Source organism: Oryx dammah, unplaced genomic scaffold, assembly GCF_014754425.2.
Source record: "Oryx dammah isolate SB20612 unplaced genomic scaffold, SCBI_Odam_1.1 HiC_scaffold_11, whole genome shotgun sequence".
Classification (NCBI taxonomy): Eukaryota; Metazoa; Chordata; class Mammalia; order Artiodactyla; family Bovidae; genus Oryx; species Oryx dammah.
Window position 1 is genome coordinate 828,572 of NW_024070195.1, and position 26,868 is coordinate 855,439.

The 26,868-nt window shown below is 55.2% G+C and overlaps 1 protein-coding gene across 1 annotated transcript in view; it reads right to left on the reverse strand.

Annotated features, from left to right (window-relative positions):
- The window catches only part of GMDS (GDP-mannose 4,6-dehydratase), a 412,847-nt gene that overhangs the window by 37,830 nt on the left and 348,149 nt on the right, over positions 1-26,868 (reverse strand). The window contains exon 9 of the mRNA XM_040249271.1: positions 12,983-13,079. Within this exon, the coding sequence (XP_040105205.1) occupies positions 12,983-13,079 (97 nt within the window). The remainder of the gene's footprint in view (positions 1-12,982; positions 13,080-26,868) is intronic.

The following is a 26,868-nucleotide window of genomic DNA, read 5'->3' on the forward strand; positions in this document are numbered from 1 at the left end:
GGGGTCACGGAAACACGTGAGCGTGCGGCCCCTCCTGAGGCTGCAAACGCAGAACGGCAGCGGTGCTCTGTCTCATTCATCGAGGGGGCCTCTGGGACGCTAGCAGTGAAGAGCCCGCCTGCCAGTGTGGAGACGCAACACGGGTTCCATCCCCCGGTTGGGAAGAGCGCCTGGAGGAGGGCTTGGCAACTCGCTCCAGAATTCTTGCCTGGAGAATCCCAAGGACAGCGGAGTGGGCCATGGTCCATGGGGTCGCAGAGCTGGACAGGACCGAGTGCCGCACACACACAAGGGGCCCCTGAGTGTGAGGGCATCGTGACTTTGCCTATCCCCGAGAAAGGAAGACACTGCCCGTTAAACCAGGACATGGCGCTTTACATACTAAAGCTAAACTTTCAATGCCAAAAAATCAATTTCAGGATTTGTTAAGATTTTAGTGACTGAGACTTAATGTTTTTAGGATCATAAGTAGTCACCTGATCTCAATTTTAGACTCGTTAGAAGATTCCAAAATACACAGTGAAATCAATTACCTAGAGAGTGACATTTTCTGGTACCTACCACCTGCCACTGTTGCCCTGAGCGACAACACTGAGGGGCGGCGTCCTGGTCTGCAGTTCAGAGGGACGGAGGCACAAAGAGGCCCACGGCCCAGCCAGGGTCACACGGCTGGTAAACGGTGGTGCCTGGTTCTGCTACTTCTCATATGCTTGTTTGAAATAGGTCCCTCTTACTACCTTCTGTGTTTTCCTGCTGACACGCCAGTCCTGTGTGTGTGCACCTGTGTGTCGGCATGCACGTGTATCCCGGGGGGCTGTGGGGGTCAAGTGCAGTTGATGGAGACCAGTGGAAACAGTATCAGCAAATGTTGGCGGGACGGGATGTCTCATCTGCCCACAGCCCAGCGAGTGAACAACTGTCCACGGGCCTTACATAAACGCAGAAAAAGCCTGAAGGTCGTTTACTGTGGCCATAGCCAGTTTTTACATTAAAACATACAACTGTTCAAACGAAACACGTCTGCGGGGCTTGTAGATTCCTACTTAGTCGCTGGTTACTCGCTCAGTTGTGTCTGCCTCTGTGTGACCCAGTGGACTGTAGTCCGCCAGGCTCCTCTGTCCATGGGACTCTCCAGGCAGGAACACTGGAGGGGGTTGCCGTGGCCTCTCCAGGGGATCCTCCTGACCCAGGGATCACAGTTGCTTCTCTGACATCTCCTGCACTGGCAGGTGGGTTCTTTACCACTAGCCGCAACTGGGAAGCCCCAGAACCCCTCAGTTCTGCAGAAACCAGGCGGGCTGGTCACCCTGTCAGTCAGAGACTGAACTAGGAACGAAACAGAAAACCTGGGGCTGGCTGCTCATAAGATGCCCCTAAACACAGACGACGGCCAGCCAGAGCCTCTGCACCACGGGTTCCCAGCCAGCAGCTCTGAATGTGGTCCCCGGGCCAGCAGCACCTACGAGCACGTTAAAGAAGTAAGCATCGGCACCAGCAGACCCCGAGTCACGCTCCAGGGACGAGGCCCAGGAAGAACCTAGCCTTTAAGGAGCCACAGGTCCCAGGACTGGGACAGGGGCACGTCAGGGCGACCCCGTCATCTGCCTGCCTCTCAGGCCCCCGGTCCAGACGACGCAGCTTCAGCACTGTCCTCTGCTGATGGAGCCGCCCCCACCCCACCAGGGCGGACGCTTCTGCATCCTCTTCCACAGGGAGGCCCTCAGATGTGCACTCTTTCACAAACACTGGATCACCAGTTTACCTAGTTTGCTCATCTATTCAAAGTCTCTCCTTGGGAAGCTAGCATTTAGTTCGAAACACTTTGTATTGAACAACTGTGGCAGAGACTATACAATCCCTAGGAGTGCATGAAGAGGGATATTTCTTCAGGGAAAAACCTTCATGAGATTTCCTTTGCATGAAGCCTCCTGCTCCAACAGCCCCTGGCTGCAGCGTCCCCCACCGCACAGAGGACCATTTCCAAACCTAAAGACAGGTCCGTGCAATTTAAGGAGAAATGCTGAAATTTAGGAGACATGAACAATATGCCATTTTCTCACAGGTTCTTCATGACGACAAAATTAAAAATAGAGTAATTTACTACATTCTATTTTTTTAAGATTATGTCATCAAACCCAAGGACACTGGCTCAGAAGTCTTCTCATTCTAAAATTACATGTAAATATTAATTATAAGCAATTAATAAGTTTCCTTATAAATGAGTGTCTTCCTTCAATACTCTGTAAATGTCTCTTCCTTGCTATAAGCTTACATAAGCTCCTCAAAGTGAATTAGTTTGCTTACTAATGATGGGAATGACGAATCACTTTATTTGCAGCAAAATATGTTCTGATTCAAAGAGAACCCGCTCTTCGTGTCACGTATGGCGGGACTCTGCGGTCCACTGTCTCTAAATGCCCAGGATGTCATACCTTAGAGGAGACCACTCGGACGCGTCTCAGGGCGAGAGGCAGTTGGGATCTCTCACAACTTCCTGGCTCACAACTTTCCAAAGTCTCTCGCCATCAATGGGCATGGAAACACTCACAGCGGCGGTTTGTGGATGAGAGAGTAGTGCTTTCGCAGTTAAGTGACTCTCAAGTTTCAGTGCCTCTCAAATGTTGTTTACCCAAAATTTCAATGTTATTATTGGTTGGGAAGAGGGGGAATTAAAAGTGCATCCCCACGCGCCACCAGAAGCACGTCTCTCTAACCACGCTCCTGGTGACGAGGAAAGGGAGCCAGTCAGCGGGTTTCGAGGTCAAGACTTGGGCGGAGCCGACAGTGACCTCACAGGCCCACCCGTGTCCGCTCCCAGAGACCTCCGGGCCTCGGGGTGCCCTGGGCGGGGGTGAAGGTGCCCAGGGACACGCAGGCCTCCCGGGGGCCCTCACCTGGTCTTCACGGGGGCCCGCTGGCACCGAGGCTCTTTCTCCCGCCCACTCGGAAGTGCCCACTCCACAGAGAAACAGCCCTGCCCGTGTGCGGAGGCGCAGCTCAGGGTTTCTGACTTGTGTTTTAGGCACGTCACTGGGACAACGGCTTTGCATGGGCAGGGCTGGGCCCCACTGTCACCGGAAACAGCTTCTGGGAGGAAGTTTCCAGGCACCCGCCAGAGGAAGAGGGAGAAAGAGGGACACCGGGGGGCCGTGCTGTGACCAGGCCTCTTCCCAACTTCCAGGCCCTGACTGATTCTGATTCTCCCCGACTCCCAGGAACGGACCCCAGGACTGAGGCCGGCACCCCCGAGGGGGAGGCTGGGGCGCTGACAGGCACAGGCCCGGGGCTCCGGAGGCGGTCTGAGGAGTTCCCGGGAGGATAATCACGGCAATTTACACTAACGCTGCGTCTTTGATGGTTAGATCGCAACACGCTTCTCGCACGTTAATTTCACCTCCCGGTACTTTTGTGCAGTTTAGGACAATCATCCCTCAATTAGGACGGGGAACAGGCGCTGAGTCAGGGGAAGATGACGACGGAGCCCAAGGTGCCATTTCAACAGCAGCCTTCTCTCTCAACCTCGGCGCATCTGAGCCCCGTGGGGTTCCCTGTGTTGTTTACTTTCTATGAACAAACTAAAACCTCTGCCGGTGGTTTACGTGAACAATACCTGCAAAACCCACAACCTAACCTGCTATCCACGTGAGGGATAGGGCACAAAAATGCCACACAGACAGATGTTGCAGCAGAAATAATGACTGACAGTCAACTCAGGTTTAAAACAGACCATCACTGTAGGCTCTGTGACACAGACCACCAAGTGTAAGAGGATCAAAAATAAAGTCCAGCTGCCTCGAAAGATTATAAAGATGAAGAAGAAAGACAGAAAAGAGTTGAATTACTTTATAAAAAAAAAGAGCAATATCATGAAAAATGCAGACAAGGAAAGGAGAGTGTTTCCAGTAGGCAGTGGGTGGTTCTGTTTGGATTTCAGCAGAGGTTGGGGGCAGAATCACCTAAATATTACTTAACTGAGGAGAGGAGCAACTGAGTCAGAAGACTGACACCAACCTGAGCAGGTGTGCAAAGGCGTTTCTGCTGAAAGCCACCACCACAGGGCCTGTGTGTACGCTCAGTTGCGTCCGACTCTTTGTGACCCCAGGGACTGTAGCCAGCCAGACTCCTCTGTCCATGGGATTCTCCAGGCAAGAACACTGGGGTGGTTTGCCATTTCCTCCTCCAGGGGATCCTCCCGACCCAGGGATCGAACCCAAGCCTCCTGCATCTTCCGCACTGGCAGGTGGATTCTTCACCACGGAGCCACCTGGGAAGCCCAGGACCTGTGTTTATTCCAGAGCAATAAAACTGTGAGCATGAAGCTTCTTGTGTTTATTCCGGAGCAATAATGCTGTGAGCATGAGGCTTCTTAGGACCCAGGCTTGGATGTGAGATGGCTGGATGGGAAGCCAGGTGACCGCAGTGGATACTCTCAGTGGACAGGCAGCAGCTTTGCTTCATGTTTAGCCAGACATGAAAGTGACGGCCTTTTGATAAATACATTAAAGAAATCCACAATTAGAATCGTGGCCTCGGCCCCTGCTGTCCTGATGGGATGCGCCCTGGTCTCATAGACAGATTCCAGTGGGAGCCGTCCTTACTCCCTCGGGGTCGGCGGGGGGCGACCAGGCCCGCGTGGTGATGGGGCCAGGCTCTCACTGCCCACCCCGGGCTGTCTGCTTACGTCTCTTCCCAAGGCCTCCCTGAGCAGCGGGGACGGACACGAGGCCAAAGTGGCACCAACGCTTCACCTGCAGGGCAGCTGGGAGGGGCTGATCCACAAAGAGAGTGAGTCACAGCCACTGACCTGAGGACGGCTCCACGGCCACGAGCACAGAAAGCACATGCCCCTGGGCAAGCCAGGGCAGGCTCCACGGCCACGGACAAGCACGCCACGTCCACAGATGAGCAGGCGTGTGAAAACGGCTCCTCTCTCACTTCGGTGGGTGACACCACCACAAGGACCTCATAGGGTATCATAACTGTTCTTTCTAATCCACATCTTCTCTCTCTTCTCATCTCGCTGTTCATCTGATCCGTGAGTCATTAGAATTCTGGTTTCTTCACTCTGTCATTGCAAGCTAACATTTTTCGCAAGAGAGCCATCTTCAGTCAGGCCACGTCCCTTCACCTGGGAAGCATGACATCAATGAACTGTGTTTGGGAACCTGCTTCCGAGAAAAGCCCAGTCCAATGCATCGGACTGGAACCGCCATCAAAACTGGGCACGGAGAGGAAGACACTGCAAGAGGCCACCCCGTAGTGACTGGCCAGTGGTCAGATGTCACTGGTCAAAGGGGAGGCTGGTGGTCTCAGAGGGAGAGGGACTCGGGGGCTGAAGGCTCACGACAGCAGGCACAGGACAGAAGTGAATCCAAGTGCAGGGAGAAGAGGGCGAGGTGTGCGGGGAGGAGGGCTGAGCGCTGCCCGCGGGCAGAGTACTCGCTGGGGGGTCTGGGAGGGCCCCGGGCGCCAGCATCTCCACGTGGGAGGAAGTGGTCCCTGCTCCGGGCCACCCTCTGGGCCTCTTTTTAAAGCCACAATCGCCCCACTGCTCTTGGCCTCCGCCTGCTGTCCCTCAGAAACACTGCACGCGCAGGCTGGCCTTGCCCACAGTGGCCCACATCTGTGTTCACGGTGTTTTCAAGGATGTGCGTTATTAACCTTTCAGCTGGCAGCTACCTAGGATCTTCCATTTCTTCTTTCTCCTCAAAGTGGTTAACAATGTGTTTTCCAAACAATAGAAAACGCTGTGACCCAGCAACAGTTCAACATGATCAACCCAGTATTTTCTTTCAGTAGAACACCCAGACCCTTAAGCGCCTGGGGGGAGCACAGCTCTGTCAACGCAGATCTTAGTTCCTGAAACTCATTCAGGCTTCTGAGCCTGGACCCACAAGGGAGCAAACGTGTGCAGTGTTTGATCTGCTGCAGTAGCACAGGAGCCCATGCAGACTCCAGGCTGGGAAGTGGTGTCGGGCTCGAGGATGTGCGCAGAGACTAGTTTCTGCGGGAGCGGGTGGGGCGGTTGATGGGAAGGTGGTGGACGACCGCCCAGCGTCTCTCGTGGTAGCTGACCTCCAGCCGGCCGGCAAGGCTGCAGTTCCAGGGGTGGCCCTGGAACACGCTGGGCCCCAGGGCTTGGCACAGAGAAGAGCAGAATCAGAGGAGAAACTCAACTCCGTATCTTTCCCCAGGACCATCGGTTCAGAAGCAGTGCCAGCAGTGAAGGAACGCGTGACTGTTTCTGCCCAGAGCTGTCGGGCAACAGAACCAGGCACACACTACAGGAAACCTCAGGAGCCGATGGCTCAAAGAAGCCTTTGAGATGGCCTCTGATAACTAATGGTTCCACGGGCGTACACGACGATGCTGACAGTGATAATTAACCATGATGACAGCAATAAAAGCGATAACGCGCGGTGCAAAGCACCTTATACTTAGATGAGCCTTTCATCCTCAGGAACTAAACACTCTGCATCCCGCCTTGCGGGCACATCCGTTTGAAAGCAGGTCTCTGCTCACCCCTGAAATTCAGTCTGCCTGGACTGGGGGTGGGCACCGCCTGCCAGCTCATGTCAGCTCTTTGGCGTCAGCCCTTTACCCCTCTGAAGATTCTGGCCTCCTGGACCTTGGACATAAATGCTTCCTCAGCTGGGTTTCTAAGACTGACCTCCTGCACCCACAGGTGCCTGCCTGCGGGGGACCAACTCCTGCTCACGACCCCCTCCCCTAAATGCCCCTCAATGCTCCTCGTGCACAGCAGGCCCCAAACCCCCCTCCACAGCAGGCCCCTAGGCGCAGCGCCAGCCTGAGGCTCCGAAATCGTGCCAGAGCTCAGTGCCCTGCACCTGCCCCATCAACGGAGTGCCTGGGTCCTCAGGGGATCCCGATGGGGTGACGGCCACCCTCCTGCACCGCAGGCCCTCACGTGCCGCCTGTCTTGCGGCACTGTCCCACCTGCCCTAGGCCCGCGATCTCTGTTTGCAATGTCCTGGCACGTGCCGCTGTCCGGCCGCCATCTCCTGGTCCAGCGAGTGCCTCGCTGGCCTGCCCCGGACCGGCCCACAGCTTCCACGCTGTCCCCTCGTCTACGGCTGAGGACCCTGCTTCATCCGCCCGTGCATTTCTCATGGGCTGCGAGGACTCGCTGCCATGGCAGGAATCCAGTGAATGTTGCTTCAGGATTAAACCTCTAAGGCCCCAGTCAGATAGAGACAGCCCACTCTATATGTGCTGCCACATCTTCCGAGAAGCTGAAGGTGTGGGTGTGGTGAGTGCACTAAGGGACCCCTATCAGCTCAGTTCAGTCCAGTCGCTCAGTCGTGTCCGACTCGCTGCGACCCCATGAGTCGCAGCACGCCAGGCCTCCCTGTCCACCACCAACTCCCGGAGTTCACTCAGACTCACGTCCATCGAGTCCGTGATGCCATCCAGCCATCTCATCCTCGGTCGTCCCCTTCTCCTCCTGCCCCCAATCCCTCCCAGCATCAGAGTCTTTTCCAATGAGTCAACTCTTCGCATCAGGTGGCCAAAGTACAGAAGCTTCAGCTTTAGCATCATTCCTTCCAAAGCACACCCAGGGCTGATCTCCTTCAAATGGACGGGTTGGATCTCCCTGCAGTCCAAGGGACTCTCAAGAGTCTTCTCCAACACCACAGTTCAAAAGCATCAATTCTTCGGCGCTCAGCCTTCTTCACAGTCCAACTCTCACATCCATACATGACCACAGGAAAAACCATACCCTTGACTAGGCGGACCTTAGTCGGCGAAGTAACAAACCCTAAAAGCTGCAGAGCCTATCAGCGGCTGGGTGCTGACCTGTTCCTTAGTTTAGGCGTTCTTACTCCAGGTTTAGGAGCGGAACGCTTCTGGCTTACCCGCGTTAGGAAGCGCGCAGACCAGCACTCCTAATGCAGGTTGCACCACTCGTTGTGCCAATAGGGGTTCGTCTAAAATCTGTACCTTCTTCCCCCTAAAGCTGAATGGCACTGTTCTGATCCGGTATAATCGTGAACCCTTCAAGGAGCAACAGGAGGAAGTCGGGGGCACCGTAGTCGGGACACAACTACAATTTCATTAGATACAAACACTCCTGAGGGGTGGGCAGCTAGGGAGGAGCTCAGGCTTTAGGAGGAGTGTTGCCTGCCCGGGGGTCCTGCACAGAGGAGGCCAGGCCGTGGTCCAGCTGAGACTTGACTGCAGACAGACTGCAGTCAGTCTGTCCTGGAAGGAGAGGGGCAGAGGGGCAGCGTGGTTAAGGAGGGACACAAAGCTTAGCGGGCGGAGCCTGGGAGGGCGGCTTAAGTACATCAACAGTGGTTGCGAGACATAAACTCCTTATAAACACGAGTGGTGAGAAGGTCAGGGGGTAATTACAAAGAGGGAGCTCCGTCTGAAGCGACGCACCGCTGGCAGCATCCACGCCACTGTGCCTGCCGGTTAGGAGAGGGCGGACGCTGAGCCGGGAGCCCAGCCGCGCCTCTCCTGGCCCCGGCAGAGAGGGGGCTCGCCCTTCGTCTGCCCGGCCAGCTTCCTCTTCCACGGTCCCACAAAGGGCAGGAGGGCGGAGGTGGGGGATGAGGGCCCTGGGGGTCAGAGGACCAGGACTGAGCGATAGGGGGCCTCCAGGGGGGCTGAGGAAGACGGAGCCACGGGGAAGGCAGGGTCCGGCTTCCTGCTGGGGCGGGAGCACAGATACGGGAAGAGGGGCCTTTGCAAGACCCCTGCGGAGGCTCGGGTGGTGCTGGGCGAAGGTCTAACTGGTATTTATACAAGTCCTCTGATGACAGATCAGATTCCTGAGGTCTGGAAAGTGTTACCCTGCATTATTCTAAACAGGGCTACGAGATAGAACAAGCAATTATGGGCCATTTAACTTAACATCATTTACAGAAAAATATTAGGAAAAGTTTGCAGAGGGGACAACTCGACAAGCGTGTGGTAATTTGATTAGAAACAGGCCACATGTTTCTGCTGAAGGAAGGTGTTGTTTTAACTGGCTTTGCCTTCTTTGAAGTTACTGCTTTCCCAGATCTAGATTTTAACTCGGGACTTTTTTCTAATATCCATAAAGAATGGGAATAAACATAATATATCTAGGTAAAGAAAGCAAAAGCCAGTCATAGTGGAGGATGTTGGAAATATCACATCAAGAAAAGTCCATGTTAGAGACAAACAGGACAGGGAAGGAAATTCAGCTCCATCATCAGTAGAGTTTAAATATATTTTTTCATGAAAAATAGGTGCTTTCAAATTTGGTCTGTGAATGCATTTCCCATGATATTTCTTAAAGTGCTCTGCAGAAAAAAAAAAAGGCATTTTTTGGTTTGTTTGTTTCACTGAAAAAAAGAAAATCTTAGCTTTTCTTTCTTTAAGTGAATTGACCATTTGGCGTGAATTAACAATTGCCACGTTGGGATGAATACTTCTTAATCCAATCTTTGTGAATTTCCCAAGTTAAAAATTTTCAGATGAAAATGTCTTTCTTATTATTTTAAATTAAGTAATAAATCAATGTTAACTTTCTCATATTTACATGATAATTCCATATCCCTGAATTGCTATTGAATTTTCAGAGACAGGGTCAGAAAGGATAAAAATCAAAATAAGAATAAAGAAATCAAAGCACATAGTAAAGCGTTTGCTAGAAGCCTTGACTGTATCCCGTCACTGACTTGTCAGCAGTTAATACGCACAATCCACCAGTGATGTCAGGCTGTCGTTCAACAGGCAGTCGGCTTGAGTAACTGACCTGCTCTTCCCACCTACACTCCCCATGGCGACAGGGTGTGTGTGTCATCCATGCGCGATTCTTAGGGTCTAATACAGGGTTTGGCAAATATTTGCTGAAAGAATGAGTAACTAACAATGACAGCATCAAGGCTGGGTGTTTTACTGTGCACCACTGTTCTAATGAGCAGTTCGTGGAACTGACTATCACTTCTACAACAATTCTTTGAAAGAAGTTTGACTGCTAACCCCATTTTTAAAGACAGGCAGACAGACGCACCGAGGAGTGACGGGTTCGAGGTTGCCCGTCTGTGATGGACAGTTTCTGAGCTCAGGCTGCCTGGCCTTCAACCCAACCCTGCTTCCTCCAGGGCACGGACGCGCATCGCCAGGGCTCTGCGTGGCGTGCACCCAGAGAAGGGGGGCCCAGTCTTCACAGGGCGGTCACCAGCGCTGGGAAATGTGAACCCCCGTTTCCAGAATCAAGTTCTCCACCCGAGTCAAACAATTAAACATTCAGGGGAAGCCCAGAGGTGTCCACCGAGAGACCCAGAACAGGACTCCGCTCAGCTCTAAGTGGACGCCAGCATCCTGAGCTCAGACACACACTTTCAGGACTTCCACGAGAAGCAGGGGGGGACCAAGGAGCCCGCCGCGGTGAGATCAACAGGGGAAAGGTCCCCCGCCGGGAGTTCTGCTCCATACAGGACCGGGGGTGGGCTCCTTGCGCCGGGCTCTGCTGGGTAAACAGCCTTCCTTGGTCTGAATCTTATTCACAAAACGACACAAATCTGCGCCTCCCGTTAGTCTGGCTTGCAGACGCTGGTGTTTTGGGGCCTGCCGTGTCCTTACAGCCTGCCCCAGGTTTCCTGTCTGGCACTCCCCCTGGCAGTCTCTCTGGACGCACTGGACCCTAAGATGATCTGGTTCTGCGGTTGGCTCTGAGGTGTGCTGGGTGCTGAAGACACAGGACAAAAATGGCCAGGGGAAGGAGCTTTTCTAGAACCCGAGGAGGGAGGGGCCTATGGCCCCGGAAGATGGACCTGAGCACAGACAAGGGCAGGCCGCCGCCGGCCCCGGGGGCTCCACAGCCCCCCCACCCAGCGCTTCTCGGGCCTCGTCCCAGTGACCCCCCGGCTGCTGGTCAGGGCCCAGACCCAAGTGCAAGCTCGCGCCGGCGGCTCTGGGTCTGGTCCCCTTTCACCTGGAGGAACACAGCGCCCCGGGCAGCTCTGCCTCAGCCTGTCAGACCGCTCGGTTCTGGGAAAGCTGCTGTGCTGAGGGAGGAATGAGGTGAAAAGTTGAGCCTCACTGCACATGCCCCATGGAGCCCTGAGCGGGGCGGGGAGGACAGGCTCCCGCAGCAGTAACGGGGGCCCAGGGGCGACAGACGGGCCAGAGGAGCCCACGGAGCCAGGCGGCGCCCTCAGGCTCAGACGCCCTCTGCGGACAGACCTGCAGAGCAGGTGCCACCACGGCGTCTGCGGGAACAGAAGGACGGACGGACGCAGAGCTTCGGCGGAAAGCCGGCCCACGGGGGCTTCGGCTCCCTCGTGCCATGTCCCCACCACGCCCCAGCGGCCCCAGGGGAGGGTGGCAGACGAGCCGCCGGTAGAGGCCTCCTGGCTTCGGAAAGAAGGCCCGGGGTGACGGTGTCACGGGGCGCAGGGGCCCGTCCACTCCCACTCTGAGATGACAACGCTCGTCGCAAGCCGGGACACAAGGCTGCCCATTTAGGTTCCAGAAATACGACAGCCTGCGGCGTCTCGGCCGGGTGGGCGGCGGGCGTGGGCTCCAGGGCAGGGCCTCCTGCTGCGTCAGCCCCGCGCGGCCCCCTCCCGGCCGCACATCCTCTGCCGGCACACCCACTCGGCCGGCACAGCGCGCCATTGTTCGCCGCCCGGCAGAGGCCGCCCCGCCCGGCCGGACAGCCCTGCACACTTCCTCTCCTCGCTGTCCCGCCCTTGTGGACGGGGCGCGAAGCGACGCCTCTCCTTTGTCTGAAACAAGACCGTCTGACGGGTGATCACCGGAGACACGTTCACTTTCAACCCTCCTTGGCGGGGCTTTCCTGACCTCTAAAGGTGGCGCGGCAGACAGGAATTTGGTTCAAAACACAGGTTGAACAGGTTCCAGGGTAACGTGCTCACAGCTAACACACATTTCGTTCAGGAACCACCACATTTGTACACCTCTCTCAAGACGCTGCTTTCCATCACCCCAGTTCCGTCCCTTTAAAACACTGAGTTTCGTCACTAGCGTGAAGGTGGCCCACGTTTAAATGGCAACACCCAGCCAGGAATTCTTACACAGTGAGGGAAGGGGGACGCTGTGCCCTGACACCTCCAGGCTGTTTCTCCAGACAGGAGCCCCCGCACGCAGAGACCACGCACCCTCCACCCACCCACCCGCCAACTGGCACTCATGCTGCGTCTGTTGTCGTCTGAGATAGGAAAAGAGTCTTCCTCAAAGAGTTCACAGTTTGGAGAAAAACATGTAAAGAAATGACATGTCACACATGTTATAATATGGTTTGCAGAGCGTGCAATGTAGATCCAAGAGGAAAAGTTGGAAGCTCAGTGGTGGTCAGCCCACGGGCCAGAAAAGGCTTCACACCCAGGACCACACTTGAGCTGAGGCTCAAAAAGTGTACAGGCTCACACGGCTCAGGTGTGTGTGTGTGTGACTGTGTGTACGTGTGTGTATGTGAGTGCATATGTGTGTGTGTGACAGTGTGAATACATGTGGTTGTGTGCATCGGTTCCTGTGAGTGAGTACACCTAACTGTGTGTGTATGTGACCCAGTACATTTGACTGTGTGTGTGAGTGCACATGAATGCATGCGTGTGTGTGCATGTGTATGCATGAGTGTGTGTGAGAGTGCACGAGTGTATGTGTGAATGTGTGCAGGTGCGTGTGCACTGGGACCTCCAGACCCTGCAGGTCATGGGGCCCTGGGAAGGCAGGCTCTAGGGCTCAGCCATCAAGCAGGCCTAAGCTCGACGGGCCTGCCTCTGGCCCGAGTCTCCATTTCTGAAGCCAGCCCTTCCCCAGGTATGAGCCACCTCTGCTCTCCTTTATACAGCAGTGCGTCTTGTGCCAAGAACAGCACCCCAGATTTGCCTCCCAAGGCTCTGGTTTGGGCAAGGCGCTAGGGTCACAGACCGCCCAGTGTGGGGCTGGGCAGCCTGGCCGTGGCGTCCAGGGAGGGTCTCCCAGGAGTGGCCAGTGGAGACACGGCCGAGAGTCTTACCACTTCAGTGGGCCGGTAGTACTTGAGATCCACAGTCACGTGAATTTTGCCGGTTTCTTTACATCTGCCCACTTCGTTTTCATTCTCTCCTTCCCACCTGGAAAGGAGATAAAGACTTAGTCATCAGCACCGAGTTGCTTGGGAGCAGCTGGCCAGGGGTGCCCAGTGCAGCACAGAAGCGTGCGAACTCGGGAGTGCAGGCCAACTAACCCGCGGCCTTAGGGCCTTCCCAGGTCCATTTCAGAAGCCAGGGCTCCCCGGCCTTTTTAAAGAAAATCATGATGCAGTCAGAAGTGAGACCTCAGAAGTGAAGAGATTACCCAGAATAAGGAATTCGGCAATTTTCAGGGATCTCAAAGACTTTGTGCTTCTTTAGACTATTCTTGATAAAGTCAATTGTTATGAAGTAATCGCTTCTGTCTCTCCCCTCCCTTTTATTTGTTTTGAGTTTTAGGTGTATTTGTTGTAATTTTAACACATTCCAATTCAGAAAAAGTTTCATGTCCTAATGAACCGTTAACATCATCCTGGTATTACACACCAGTCACCTTGCTGTACCCAGGCAGCCATGGGCCCCAGTGACGAATCCCAGGTGACTAAACCTCCAAAACTACGTAACGATTCGGTTTATTTCCTGCTAAGAAAGGGTCTGCCAGCCTCTCCTCCTCTTACTCAGCTGCGAGGCCCTCTGGACTCGGTTTCCCCTGTAAACACCCACAGCCGCCCGCCCTTCAGGGCCCAGGCACAGCCCCACTGTGAGTTCAGGAGGCAAGCGCACACGTTTCAACACTGGCTTCCCACTGGAGTTCGATTTTACATTCTCACTTTTATAGCAATGAAGACTCTGGCTTAGAGCTGACCTCTGCGTTTCCACAAACCAATACTCAAACAAAAACATACTATATAATTTTAATTATTTTCACTAATGAAACTTTTTGGCAAAGAAGGGAAATATGTTGCAGGGTATAATGTTTGACTCCAATGCTTGATCTCAGACCTTTGCTCTATTGGCGGGCGAAGAGCCCTATTACAGGGCAGTCCTGTGCCCCCGACCAGCCGCAGGGGGCTTGGGGGAAAGAGCAGAGTGTCACACTGGCCACTGGACCACATGCCATACAGGGGTCGTTGAAGACGGACGCCAAACGTTGATCGTGGTTGCATTCTGGACAAAGGTCGGGTATCAGGGACATAAACCGGCATCACAAGCTTTATTTCTGATCGACCATCCGGAGGTTCTGTGTTTAAATCACTTTCTGACAGCACAGGGATCATATTTCATCGTTGAAGAAATAATCAGTTTGTGAGTACGCTGGGTTTGCCCATAGACTAAAGGCAAATACGAAAAAACATCCCACAACACACAGAGAGTTACAGTAGATTATGTTGAACGATAACATGTGTACAACTGGCATTTTCCATGAATTTTCTATTAATTAATTGACTCAAGAAAGGGTGTTTGGCTATTTACTTATTTGGTTTATTTTCTTACCCTTGCCTAGACTTACTTGGCAGGCTCAGAGCTAAGCGTTTGGAACACTCACCTGGACATGCTTTAGACATGCAGACTGGAGATGCTGTGAGACGGGAAGCCCTGTGATTTCAGGTGGATGAAGACCAAGCCTCGGCCAGCATCCACAGCAAGGGAGGGGATCTGGTGAGGTCAAGATTCCCAAAGATCTCCTGTGCAGCTCTAAGGTCGTTGTTTCCGCGGGCCCTCTCTGTGGGAGCGCTTCTAGTCCACGAAAGGACAGCTGTTCCTCACGAGCATGTTTCAGCTTTATTTTTGTTCACATGTCATACTCACAAAGAAGAGCAAGCTCACACGCCTTCCTGGCGCATCTGCACGGAGCCGGGGTTTCAGAAGCACGTGCTCACCCACATGTAGCGTGCGACGGGCCACGCGCGCGCGGACAGGGACACACAGTACACTGCCCTCCGCGTGTCCGGACCCGGGGCGGGAGGACTTTCTCTGCAGAGCTAGAAACGGACGGTCTCAGGCTTTGCCACAACCTAAGGCTCTGTTACGTATTCTTCCTCCTTCTCTTTCCCAATACCATCTTTTTTTAAAAAAACTACCATTTGAAGTGAAGTCGCTCAATCGTGTCTGACTCTTTGGGACCCCATGGACTGTAGCCTACCAGGCTCCTTAGGCCACGGAATTTTCCAGGCAAGACTGCTGGAGTGGGTTGCCAATCCCTTCTCCAGGGGATCTTCCTGACGCAGGGATTGAACCTGGGTCTCCTGTGCTGCGGGCAGACGCTTCACCGTCTGAGCCACCGGGGAAGCCAGAACGGTAGGAGCGTCCTTGGAGAAGAGAACACAGGCCTCGCTGGGTCAGGCACGCAGACCAGCTGTCCGCCGGGTCCAGGGGCCGAGTCAGGGCCACGTCCTCAGCCTCAGCCCCGGGAAGGCATCTGGTTCCGTCCACACCAGCGGGCCGACAGCGGGCTCCGGGTGACCTTCCCAGTGTCACGGGCTCGCTGGGCTGCGCTGCAGTCCTGGGCCAACACCAGCGCCCGTCGCAGCAGCTGGTGGGAGCAGCTGGGGAAGGCCCCGCCTGGCAGAACCGAGCAGGCGCTTTGGGCACCTGCAGTGCGAGCTGCCCACACGGAGGTCTCCTCTGCCCCACGCTGCCGGCCGGCCTGCAGGGGCGCCCGCGGCCACGGCTCTGAGCGAACGCTCAGAGCGGGACGGAGCCGCAGGCTCTTCCTGGTCGGCAGCAGGCAGACGCTTCGGCCAAGGCCCGGGAAGCCGTGGGCTGCAACAGGACACGGAGCGCTGTGTTCACCAGCGAGAGGCAAGGGCGGACCTGCCCTAAAAGGTAACGGGTGACTCCGCGCAGAGCGGCCTGTGCGCCGCTGGCGGGGAGTGAGGATCCCACCGGTCGGCAGGAGCGCAGCCTGCTCGCTGAGATGGTGCTCCCCGCGTGGGATCCCGCAGACTCGCACTGTGGGCTCAGCTGCTGGTTCCTAAGGAGCGCTGAGAGCCCGAGGCAGCACTGAGAGCAGAACTGAGCGCCACACGGCGAGACGCGGGGCAGCGCACACCTCCCTACCCAGGAGCCCCTCTGGAGCACGCGGGGTGAAGCGAGCAGGGACCCCCAGAACCGACAGGGGCCACTGCAGGCCCCGCTGCTGGAGCGGGGCGGGTGGGGCCGGGAGGTCGAGGCCCCGGGCGGCTTGGGAGAGGCAGCGGCTCTGGACGGGAGGCTGGCTGCACCCTCCTCCTCCTTCCTCGACCCACCTGCAGACATGGGTCAGTCTACAAGGGCCGGACCGCAGGAGAGAAGAGCCGACCCGTGTCGTCGAGCAGATGGACGAACGTGAAGGACGGGGCAAGAGCCTCGAAAACAGGCTCGCGAGCGGGCGGTGGGGCAGGCGGAGCAGGGCAGCCCCGGGTGCTCAGGGTGGAGGGGCTTGGTTCCCCTGGAAGCAGGCTGGGGCCCAGGCCCCCAGGGCCCACATCACCGGACAGCAGCCTCAGCGTGCCTGTGATGGTGGCAGGAGGGACGGTCCTGCGCCCCCGAGGCGGGGTCCCCATGCAGAGAGCACGCAGGTGGGCTGTACGTGAGCACTGGGCACCCTCGGCCTCCAGGGGCTGCGGGGGTCAGGGTTCCCCTTTCTCGGAGCGAGGTGGGGGTCAGGCTGACCTCTTCTGTGGTGGGGGCTGGGGTCAGGCAGGCCCCTTCTGCGGGGGAGGCTAGGGATGCCCTCTGGGCTCCATCCTCCAAGCAAACGGCCCTTCACAGCCCTCAGAGTGACCAGGAGCCCCCGAGCTCTAGGTCCTAGAAACCCCAACCAGCTTTTAGGCCCCCACTCTCAACTACGAGCCCAACACTAAGGCTTACCAGACACATGTGAGGAAAACCACACTTACGAAGACAAGGGGTCACAAAAGACAAGCTGAGACATAGCAACTCGGAGGAGACAGAACCGACGGGGCGATGAGTGAGAGGAGAGCAAGCAGAAAGGCTCACAGGCACCACCGCGAAGAGCTGCGCGGCGACCCGGCCCCGGGAGGCAAAAGCAAGACACTACACGAAAAAGGACAATTTGAAAGCAAAAGATGTAGTGACTGGAAGAAAATCCAGAAGAATTCAAGAGAAGATTCTGAAGACAAAATCGAGGTAATTTCTCAGAAAGTAGAGCAAAAAGATGTAGATATGAAAAAGGAAGATAAAATCAGAAGACGGCCTCAAGAGGTCAGTATAATAGGAGTTCCAGAAAGAGTGAAGGAAATAACTGTCTTCAAATAAACGAAGAAAACGGATCAGAGGAGAAGAACAGACGTTTCCAGACAGAAAGGGACCCACCGAGCACCCAGACGCCAGGCGGGACTAGCAGCCCACGGCCCGGGTTTCAGAGCACGGGGCAGGGCTGGGGGTGGGCTCGGGGGTGGGCAGGGCGGCCCCTGCACGCAGTGCCTTCCAAGTCCTGAAGCAAGGCTGTTTCCACGTCGGCCCCCTTATTCATGCCGAGGACAGAAGAGGTGTGCTTCAGATGCACTGGTCTCAGGAAACCAGACCACGAGGTTTTAAAAAGATGTCGGCAAACAGGGGCTGCCCAGCGCCCCCCTGTCCGGGCGGGGTCAGGTGACAAGGTGGCAGAGGGGCTGCTCCAGGCGGCACGCCCGGGCGAGCCCGGGGCTGACGGGGCAGGCGAGGGACGGCCGCATGGGAAGTGGGGCCAACGCCGAGAAACACGACCGTTGTCTAGGACGAGCGGGCGCCGGCGGCCCCTGGAGCGCACACGGGGTCCCAGACGTGGCGCGGAGGGCGGGATGCGGGGCAAGAGGGACGCAGCTTCGTCTTGAGCAACAGGCCAGGAGAGAGGCCGCGAGGGGAGCAGCGCGGACGGAGATCAGAGCGCGGCCTGGAGCCAGGGTAGGGGGCCGGCCAGCGACGCGGCGGGCGGACTCCCGGGAAGAGGCGGCAGACCCCGGCGGGGCCGAGGTGGACCCCGGACGGCCCAGGCTGCATGAGGAGAGCCCGCGCGGCTGGACGAGCGGAGGGCGGGCTGGGTGGGGCCGCCGCCACGAGGAGGGCTGGGCCCCGCGCCTCCGCGAGCCGCCACGGGAGGAGGGGCCTCTCGGTGGGAGCGCTGGGACGGCCACGGTGCTGGGGAAGGAGCTGAAGACAGAGGAAGCAGGGGCGGCGGTCTGTGCGCACGGAGGCGGCAGCGGGAGCCCCAGGCCCGCGGAGCGGCCGTCCCAGATGCGGGCGGGGGAAAGGGAGACTCCGGAGGGCAGCGCCGGGGGGCGGGGGGGGGGGGGCTTCAGGGCGCGAAGGGGGCTCTCAGGCCCCTTGCAGAGCCTCTCCTCCGCCCCCCAGCCAGAGTCACTGCCACTGACCCCGGCTCCTGCTGCCACGCCGTGTGAACAAATAACCAACTACAACACAAAGGCTAAACTTTAACCCTCGTGCCCGGGTTCCGGAAGAGGGCTGCCGTGGGACTCATCCCCACACCAGGCCGGGCTTGGCACCCAGGCGCACGGTCTGCGGCCGGCATGGGGGGGGGGAGGCGTCCAGGGGCCGAGTGGGGAGCGGAGGTCACTGGGGGACGGGAGAGGAGAGCGAGGGGCTTCCCCTCCCTCCACTGCAGGCACCCTCCGGCGAGGACGCTGCTTCCTGGGGCGCGGGGGGCACTGTCAGCATCTTTTCTGCGTCCTTCATCACCAGCATCACTCACTTCAGTTCAGTCACATTCGTGTCCGACTCTTTGCGACCCCATGAATCGCAGGACGCCAGGCCTCCCTGTCCATCACCAACTCCCGGAATTCACTCAAACTCATGTCCATCGAGCCGGTGATGCCATCCAACCATCTCATTCTCTGTCGTCCCCTTCTCCTCCCGCCTTCAGTCTTTCCCAGCATCAGGGTCTTTTCAAATGAGTCAGCTCTTCACATTAGGTGGCCAAAGTATTCGAACTTCAGCTTCAGCATCAGTCCTTCCAATGAATATTCAGGACTGCTCTCCTTTGGGATGGACTGGTCGGACCTCCTTGCGTCGAGGGAACTCCCATGAGCATCACTGGCAGCTATTACAGGGAGGACTGTCTGCTTCTCACTGTGCTCTGTCAGCTTCACCTGCAGGGCCTCTGACGGGGGTGATCAGCTCCGTGGACAGGGCCCGGGTGGTCCAGCCTAACGAGGCCGAATGAGGTGGCTCGACAGATGAAGAGAGAGAGACCAGGGCTGGCCCCCGCAGAGTGAGCTGAGAGCAGAGGGACACTCAGAGACCCCCGGAGGCCTCGCCGTGTGCCGCGGGCACCGGCACCGTCTTCGCTCGGCTCTTATCTACCTGTGTTACTTGTATCGAACTCAGCTGGGGCGGGCTGTCCGCACGCAGAGGCTGTGGCTGGGGCTTCTCCAGCCTCACAGGAGGAAGCACCTGGGCAGCGGACTGACGGGCAGGTGGGTGGTGGTGGGGAGGGGCAAGGGAGAGCCCGGAGCCCCCGGGTGTCCCCAGGGGCTCCTCCAATCCCGGCCGAGCTCGCTCGTCTGCCCCCCACGCCCTTGTCCTCGCCACGGGCCCTGCGTGTCGGGCACTGAGCTGAGCCGGGGCTGAGGGCCCAGGTCTCTGTCCTCCAGGGGCCTCTAGCCTGGCGGCCACGCAGGGCAGCAGAGGAGCGGCGGGGTCAGAGGACCAGGCAGCACCCGGCAGGAGCAGCCGCGGCGGGGCAGGGCCCCGGGAGGGTCTCCCAGCCAAGACCCCGAGGAAGGGTGACGGTGAGACGGAGGCAGAGCGGGCGCGGAGCCCCACTCCTCACCCTCCCCACCACCGCCCCCCTGCCCGAAGCGGCCAGGCTGGTCCTGGCCACAGCTGGGCGACGGAGCGGCCTCCGCGCCTGTTCTCAGGCCTCTCCACCCACGTGGGGGCCCTCCTCCTCGGAGCTCCCAGCCTCATCTCCAGCTGTGACTCCACCTCCCTGCCGACATCACTCCAGTCACGGTTGTGCGGCTGTTCCTTCAGAAGTGGTGATAGAACAGGCTTCCATAATACCCGCAGCTGTTTGCATAGATTTGTGAATGATGGCTTCTCCTTATCACTGCATTAAAGCCTGGCTTCTCAAGCGCAAGCACCGGTCTTGGTTGTCTTGGGTGAGTTTGGCTCTGAGAGTAAAAAGGAAGAAGAAAATGGGCAGGGAGCCCGTGGATGGAGCACCTGCTCTGTGTTCAGGTCAAAGCCCGTTTCATCAGGTAACTTACAGAGGCAGCAGGCACTCTGAGACCTGATGGATCCTTAGTTAAAGACCATAACTGATCTGCTATCCAGAGGACTGCATCAGCCGTCCGTGAGAGTTAGCAAGGGCTGCCCCAGCCTCCAAGGCAGACAGCATCAGACCTGCGCACACTGCTCATCCAAACGCCTGCCACTTCAGTCGAAGCTCCTATCGCTTTAGCTGTTATATTTTATTTTTTTTAAAATGGGTTAAAACCCTAAGTATCTCAGAAGTTCATATAAATGTAAAACGAGGGCTTAGCTTTCTCAAGTGGGGAGATTCCGTCTCAGCAGTGAGTGAAGGCTGGTAAGCAGGGTCCAGTTTCTGCACGGACACTTCGCGAGGAGGCTCAGGGCTGCTCAGAGCGTCTCCTCCAAGTTCTCAAGGGGCCCAACCCATGCCCACTTCTCTCCCAGCTCCATGGAAGATGCCAAGTGATGCTATTTCCACCCCTCAGCGTCAGAGAGGTCACTCAACTTGGCTAGACAGTGTGGATGTTAGAGAGGGTGGCCACAGGCCACCGTGGGGAGCTGAAGCTCCGGGGCGGGGCTGCTGAGAGGATACGTGGGCCAGCGCGGCCCCAAACGTGAGCAAACATGCGGAACCTTCCAGAGAAAGAAGGCAGACCCCGGACGCTCCTTTGCCTGACTCCACTCAAGTAGAACCCTAACATACAGCTGGAGAAACTTCATCAGAAGCGACACACTGGAAGGGTGGGGTTTTCCCACAGAGCAACTGGATACAGTCAAGGTTCAGCATGTACAACAGGAGGGCTCACAGCAGACACCCAGCCACGGGACACAGGCTGACTCCTGGGGCCCTGACACTCAGACACGGGCTCGCTCCTGGGGCCCTGATACCCGGACATGGGACACGGGCTTGCTCCTGGGACCCCCTATCAACCCCACCTCCCTGCAGTTCCCTCTGCGTCCTCTGAGCCCAGGGCCAGCCAGAAGCCTCACACACCAACCCATACCCCACCTCCCCCCGCCCCATCCCCTGCCCCAAGAAACAATCCCTAATTAGGGGAAGAATGTGCACGAACACAAAACGCTTGTTATCTCAGCCAGGAGGCGTTTAGAAATGAGTTTCTTTTTAAACGTATAATAAGGTTTGCCCTTGTTGTTTTGACTGAAAATATAGATATGATACCGCAAACTATGATAAATATTTCCATTGGCGGAACGCCGCCCCCACCCCAACAGCATGCAGTGGTTTTCTCATGGTTGCAGGCTGTTCCTACAACTCTCTTCTCAAAATTTAACAAGATTAATGACAGAAAATTAGTCAAGACAAGTATTGGCCTGTTTGGTTTATGCATCACTTCGAGTGCAAGAGAAAAGCGCTTCCTTTTCACATTACTTATTACCTAATAAGTAATAAGATGACAAGGAAGCGAGAAGCAAAGCCTCACACCAACAACAACCCCGAGAACACAGCCCCCTCCAAATGCACATGGGTACACACGCAGGCACACGCACGCACACACGCTCATAGACACACACACACACAGACACACAGATACACCCATATACCCCTCCCCACAGATACACCTATACACACCCACACACACAGACACACGTACACTCACACAGACACACAGATACACAGGCACATACACACTCTCACAGACACACACATGCACATAAGACACATACACACACACAGATACACATATACACACAGACACACGTACACTCACACAGGCACACAGATACACAAACAGGCACATAGATACATATATAGACACACACATATACACACTCACACACTGACACAGATACACATATACACATAAAGACACAAATACACATACACACACTCAGACACACACATATACACACTCACGCATTCATATAGATACACATATACCCACACAGATACACTCACAGACTCACAGTTACATGCACACAGACACACACACACACACGAGGAGCACTGCTCTTACCTGGATCATGCGTATGGCTTGGTTTTATTAGCATGAGTACTACACACATTGAAAAAAATAAGAATTTATATATTTCATCCCTCACACTTTTGGAGTTTAAGACAATGTCAACAAAACATACTTTATTCCATAAGAAAACATAAACAAAAAGTGTACTTGTTTTTAGAAAACAAGATGTGAAATTGCTTCCACTGTAGAGTGAAGGGTATTCACTTTTTCTATACTATTCACTCTAATGAGAACCTTGGAGGTTAATTTAAAGCAACATGGATTTTGAATTAAAAGGATATTTAAAAACTCAGTCCTGACACGAGACCCATGATACATTTGCAAATCACAAAAGAACATGGATACTTTTCTTGAAACGTGCACTATCTTCTTTAACAGTGAAGGAGAGGGCATGGAGACGATCCAGATGCCTCAGTTGCCTGCATATTCTTTTATGTCCTCTTGCTTTTTTTTTCACTTATGTTCCAGCTCCCAGCATTGTATTTAAAATGAAAACGCCAACACATCTGCCTTCCTGTTCCTTATCTCCTCTAATGAATGTAATTAGTCTCCTGCACAATGTTTTCATGCAAAACAAATATAGAAGTCTGGTAGTTAAGAAAGAAAATGCAGGTGAATTAAGAAATAATGACATAGAAGATGATTCTATGGCATTTTTGACATAGAATGTGATTCTATAGATGGAATTTTTGATCCTCTTGCTGAAGTCTGGAAGCATAATCACCTAAAGTCCGCTACAAACAATGGTCCTGGGTTTACAAACCTTCACCTTTTCCTGGGATCCAAGGGCCAAATGTTTTAAAGGCAAAGTATTACAGGAAAGCACGTGAAGTGTTTCCCAAAAGATGAGCTCCTGGATTTTCTCCAATTTCCAAGGCTGTTTTTGACAGATTGCCATTAAAAGTTTTGAGGTAAGGGAACTACTATATAAATTAAGTTGCTGGAAGAACTTGACTCCTACGCAACTGTGGAACCGAGTGCCCATCAGTTCAGAGGTGGCCGACATGTTTCTTGGGCTCCCAGGAGATTTCCATCAATGCCTGGCTCTCCTCTCGCTTTAGAGACCTGGGTTCTGGACCCCCTGGCTCTTGCACTTTGGAGACCCCCATCAGTTCTTGGTCAATCTCTTTCCTATTTTGGAAAAAAAAAAAAAACAGGTAGGGATGTCTCCCCAAGAGCAATCCAAAGTCACGGAAGGCAGGAACCGGTGTTCAGAGAATTTCTTCTATCTCAGTTTATCAGATAATAAACTCATCCAATGTCTTGTTCAATTCAACTGGCGTTTAAGTGATCCCTGGAGGCATGAGGGCAGAAAGAAAGAGGAGAGAAGGAACCAAGGCGGCTGCAGGCGCTCCCTGGATGACAGTCCTCATGGAAAAACCGAGAAAGTCTAGGCTTTTCATTTTACAGCAGTCTGCCCTCATTCCCACCCTGCATACCACACACAGACACACAATCAAACTCTCAACTTCCAAATATTCGTTTTCCATTACCGATTCATGAAAATGCTGATTTACCAACTGTCTGCCACTGTGCGGGGCAGGATGCAAGGTTCAGAAAGGACCCAAAGCAGGCTCGGCCTCAAGCAGAGAATGCCCAGTTCGCCAGGGAGGGTAAAGCCCCAGGCGCCCTAAGATCACGGTCAGAAGGGGCGAGGGCTCGGATGTGGTGACTGTTGGGTCCTCCTTGGGCCTGAGGTTCTGTGATCTCCCAGGCTCTGCTGCTCAGAGTGGGGTCCAGGGGCCAGCAGCCCCCACATCTGGCATCGCGGGGGTCCTGTTAGATGCTCAGGCCCCGCCCAGACCTACCGATTCCAAATCTGCATTTTAACTAGATCTCCAAGTGCTTGCTTCTCAGCAGTCAGCATCGGAGGACTTGTGCTCCACGGGAGACAGACCAGCCAAAAGACGCCCTAGCTCTGACAGGAGGTGAGTTACTCCTGGAGAGCAGGGGCGTTCTCATCACAGCCACAGCCCCCGGGCAGGAGCTGAGGGCCTGTTCTCTCCCTCCCTGCCTGCCTCTCTGCTGAGCACGCCTGTAGGCTCCTCCTGGTCACGAGTGTGAGGCGTTGGTGGGACTCGACTGTTTAGAGTCCCCAGACATAGCATCAGTTGCCTGATCTTATTGGTTTCATGCTTTGCTTGTCCCTAGCATTCACGTAGACAAATGTCACTTTCCATCAACACCGTTTCCTCACGAACAGCAAACAGGGCAGAGTGCCCGACGCTCCAGCCCGCTGTGGCACATCCCGCGTGCTGACGTGTTTCACCGGCTCCCATCCCTGAGGGGCAGGCCCTCACCCCCTCTCCAGTGAGGCCCAGTGCTAACTGCTGCCCGGGGGTGGGGGCGGTGGAGCAGGGCCAGGCCCGGGTGGGGGGGCGGGGGGGGAGGTAGAGCCGGGGGCAGGCTGGGAGGTGTGGGGGGTGCTGTGGAGCAGGGCCAGGCCCAGATGGTGGTGGAGTGGGGGGCTAGGTCCAGGGGGATGGGGACAGTGGAGTGGGGGGCCAGGCCCAGGGGTGGGTGGGGGCACTGGAGCGGGGGCCCGGGCCTGGGGTGGGTGGGGGCGCTGGAGCGGGGGCCGGGCCTGGGGCTGCACGTGGAGCCCCTCACCCGACGCCACAGCGCACTGCATACAGAGACGACACTCTGAGTCCTGGGATAGGGAGCCGGCAGCAACAGGGAAGGGGCCCTCCAGGCCCGGCTCCGGTTCGATGTTTTCCTTGCCCGTTGCTGCCTGGCGTCTCACTGCGCGGAAGCCGTTCCCAAGGAGGCCTGGCCGGCCCGTCAGAAGGCCAGCTGCAGCGGGGCTGGCCCGGAGCGGTCCCGACTCTCCCAACTCTCCAGCCTGTTCCAGCTGAGATCGGAATGCTACTCGTGGGGCCCGGAGATGATCCAGGGAAGGAAATTGGAAAGAAAACAAACAATAGAATGCAACTTCCAGACAGCGTTCAGAGAGCCATCGTGATTTCATTATCTGGCCCTGAGAAGGAATTCCGTGTCTCAGCCGTGCTGTGAGAGCGCGCATCGCCGCGCTCTGTTCCCACGCCCGGCCATGCAGGCTCGGGGCGCAGGTGGCCACCGGGCAGGAGGCTCGGCTGGGGGCGCAGGGCAGTGCCCCGGTGTCTCGGACGGACCATCGGCACCTGCTCTCTTCGTGGGAGATTCGGAAAAAAGCTTTGGTTTCGCCAAAACTGTGCGCGACACTCAAAGTCGATACTGAATGCCACGGAGCCTTGGCTGGTGGCTTGGTCTGTCATCTGGAACGACGTGAAGGCCTCTCCTGAGATCTGCCGTGGGTTTCGCGAGACTACGCCGGGCTTTCCTGCCGCCTCTGGGGATGGGGACGCAGGCTGCAGCGGGCTCCGAAGGACAGAGGGCACTCCCAGCTGGCAGTCCACGTGGCTCTGTTGTTCCAGTAGGATTCCGATACAAGGTCAGCTTGAGAAGTGCTGGGTTAAACAACGTCACACAGACTCTCCTGGTGATTCTCCAGGAGGGACTGTAATATTCAGTATTCTCCAGATGAACTGGACACGTGCTTTTCTAAGGCATTTCCTCTATAGAAGTCTCAGTGTGTACAGGTCTGTGCTAGGTATTTTAAAAAAGGCGTTAGCCCAGGGGACCAGGGACAGAAGGCTGAACACAAGACGCCGTCTCCAAAGCGGGAGAGCCACACTGAATCCACAGACTGATCCCAGGAGAACTGCGTCTCCCAGGCCCTGCGTGCGTGCGGCGCACCTCCCCACTTACGCGGCGCTTGCAGCACGTCGCACCTCCCCGCTTAGGCGGCACTTTTCTGATTCCTCCCACCGACGTCGTTTAGATTTCAGTGTGCACGTTTCTCATGCACTTTATTCAGGTCACCTCCGTTTCATTTTTCTGATTCTACTCTAAATGGTATTGTGCTTTTTTTTTGCTTTTTTAAAGTTCGATTCCCAGTTGTTGAGTGGCAGTACACAGAAGTGCAGTTGGCTTCTGTATATAGACCTTGTATCCTGTGATGCTGCTAAATGTGCTTGTTAGTTTTCCTGGCTTTCTGGGTAGACGACTTACGCTTCCTGTACTCCACCAAGCTATCTGTGAATAAGACAGACACACATCTCCCTTTCTTCTTCTTTCTTTCCTTGTGGCTAAGATCCAGGATAATGCTGAAATGGTTTGACAGAAGCGGACAGCCTTGCCCTGAGCCCCACTTTTAGGGGAAAAGCATTCAGTCTCCACATTAAACTATGATGCTAACTGTTGGTTTTTCTCAAAGACCATTTATCAGCTTGAGGAAATTTCCTTCAATTTCTAGTGCGTTGAAATTAATTTTTAAAAATAATAGCTGTTAAATTTTATCAAATGTCTGTTCTGCCTCTATTTAAAAAAAATGGCTTGTTTTCTTAATATGTTGAATTATGTTAATTTTCAAATGTTAAACCAACCTTGCATTCCTAGAATAAACCCCACTCTGCCGTGGTGTACCAACTTTTTATATATGGATAATTTCGATTTGCTAATATTCTGTTACTATTTTTTGTTTCTATGCTCACTGGAAATACTAGTCAGTATCTTTCTTTGCATGTAATATTTTTATTTTTAGCATCAGGGTAATATTGGCCTCATCAAATGAGTTAGGAAGTGTTCTCTCTTCTAAGTGAAAGGAAGGAAGGGAGTGTTTTCTTCATTAAACATTAAAAATTCATTTTTTAAATACACGTAGAACT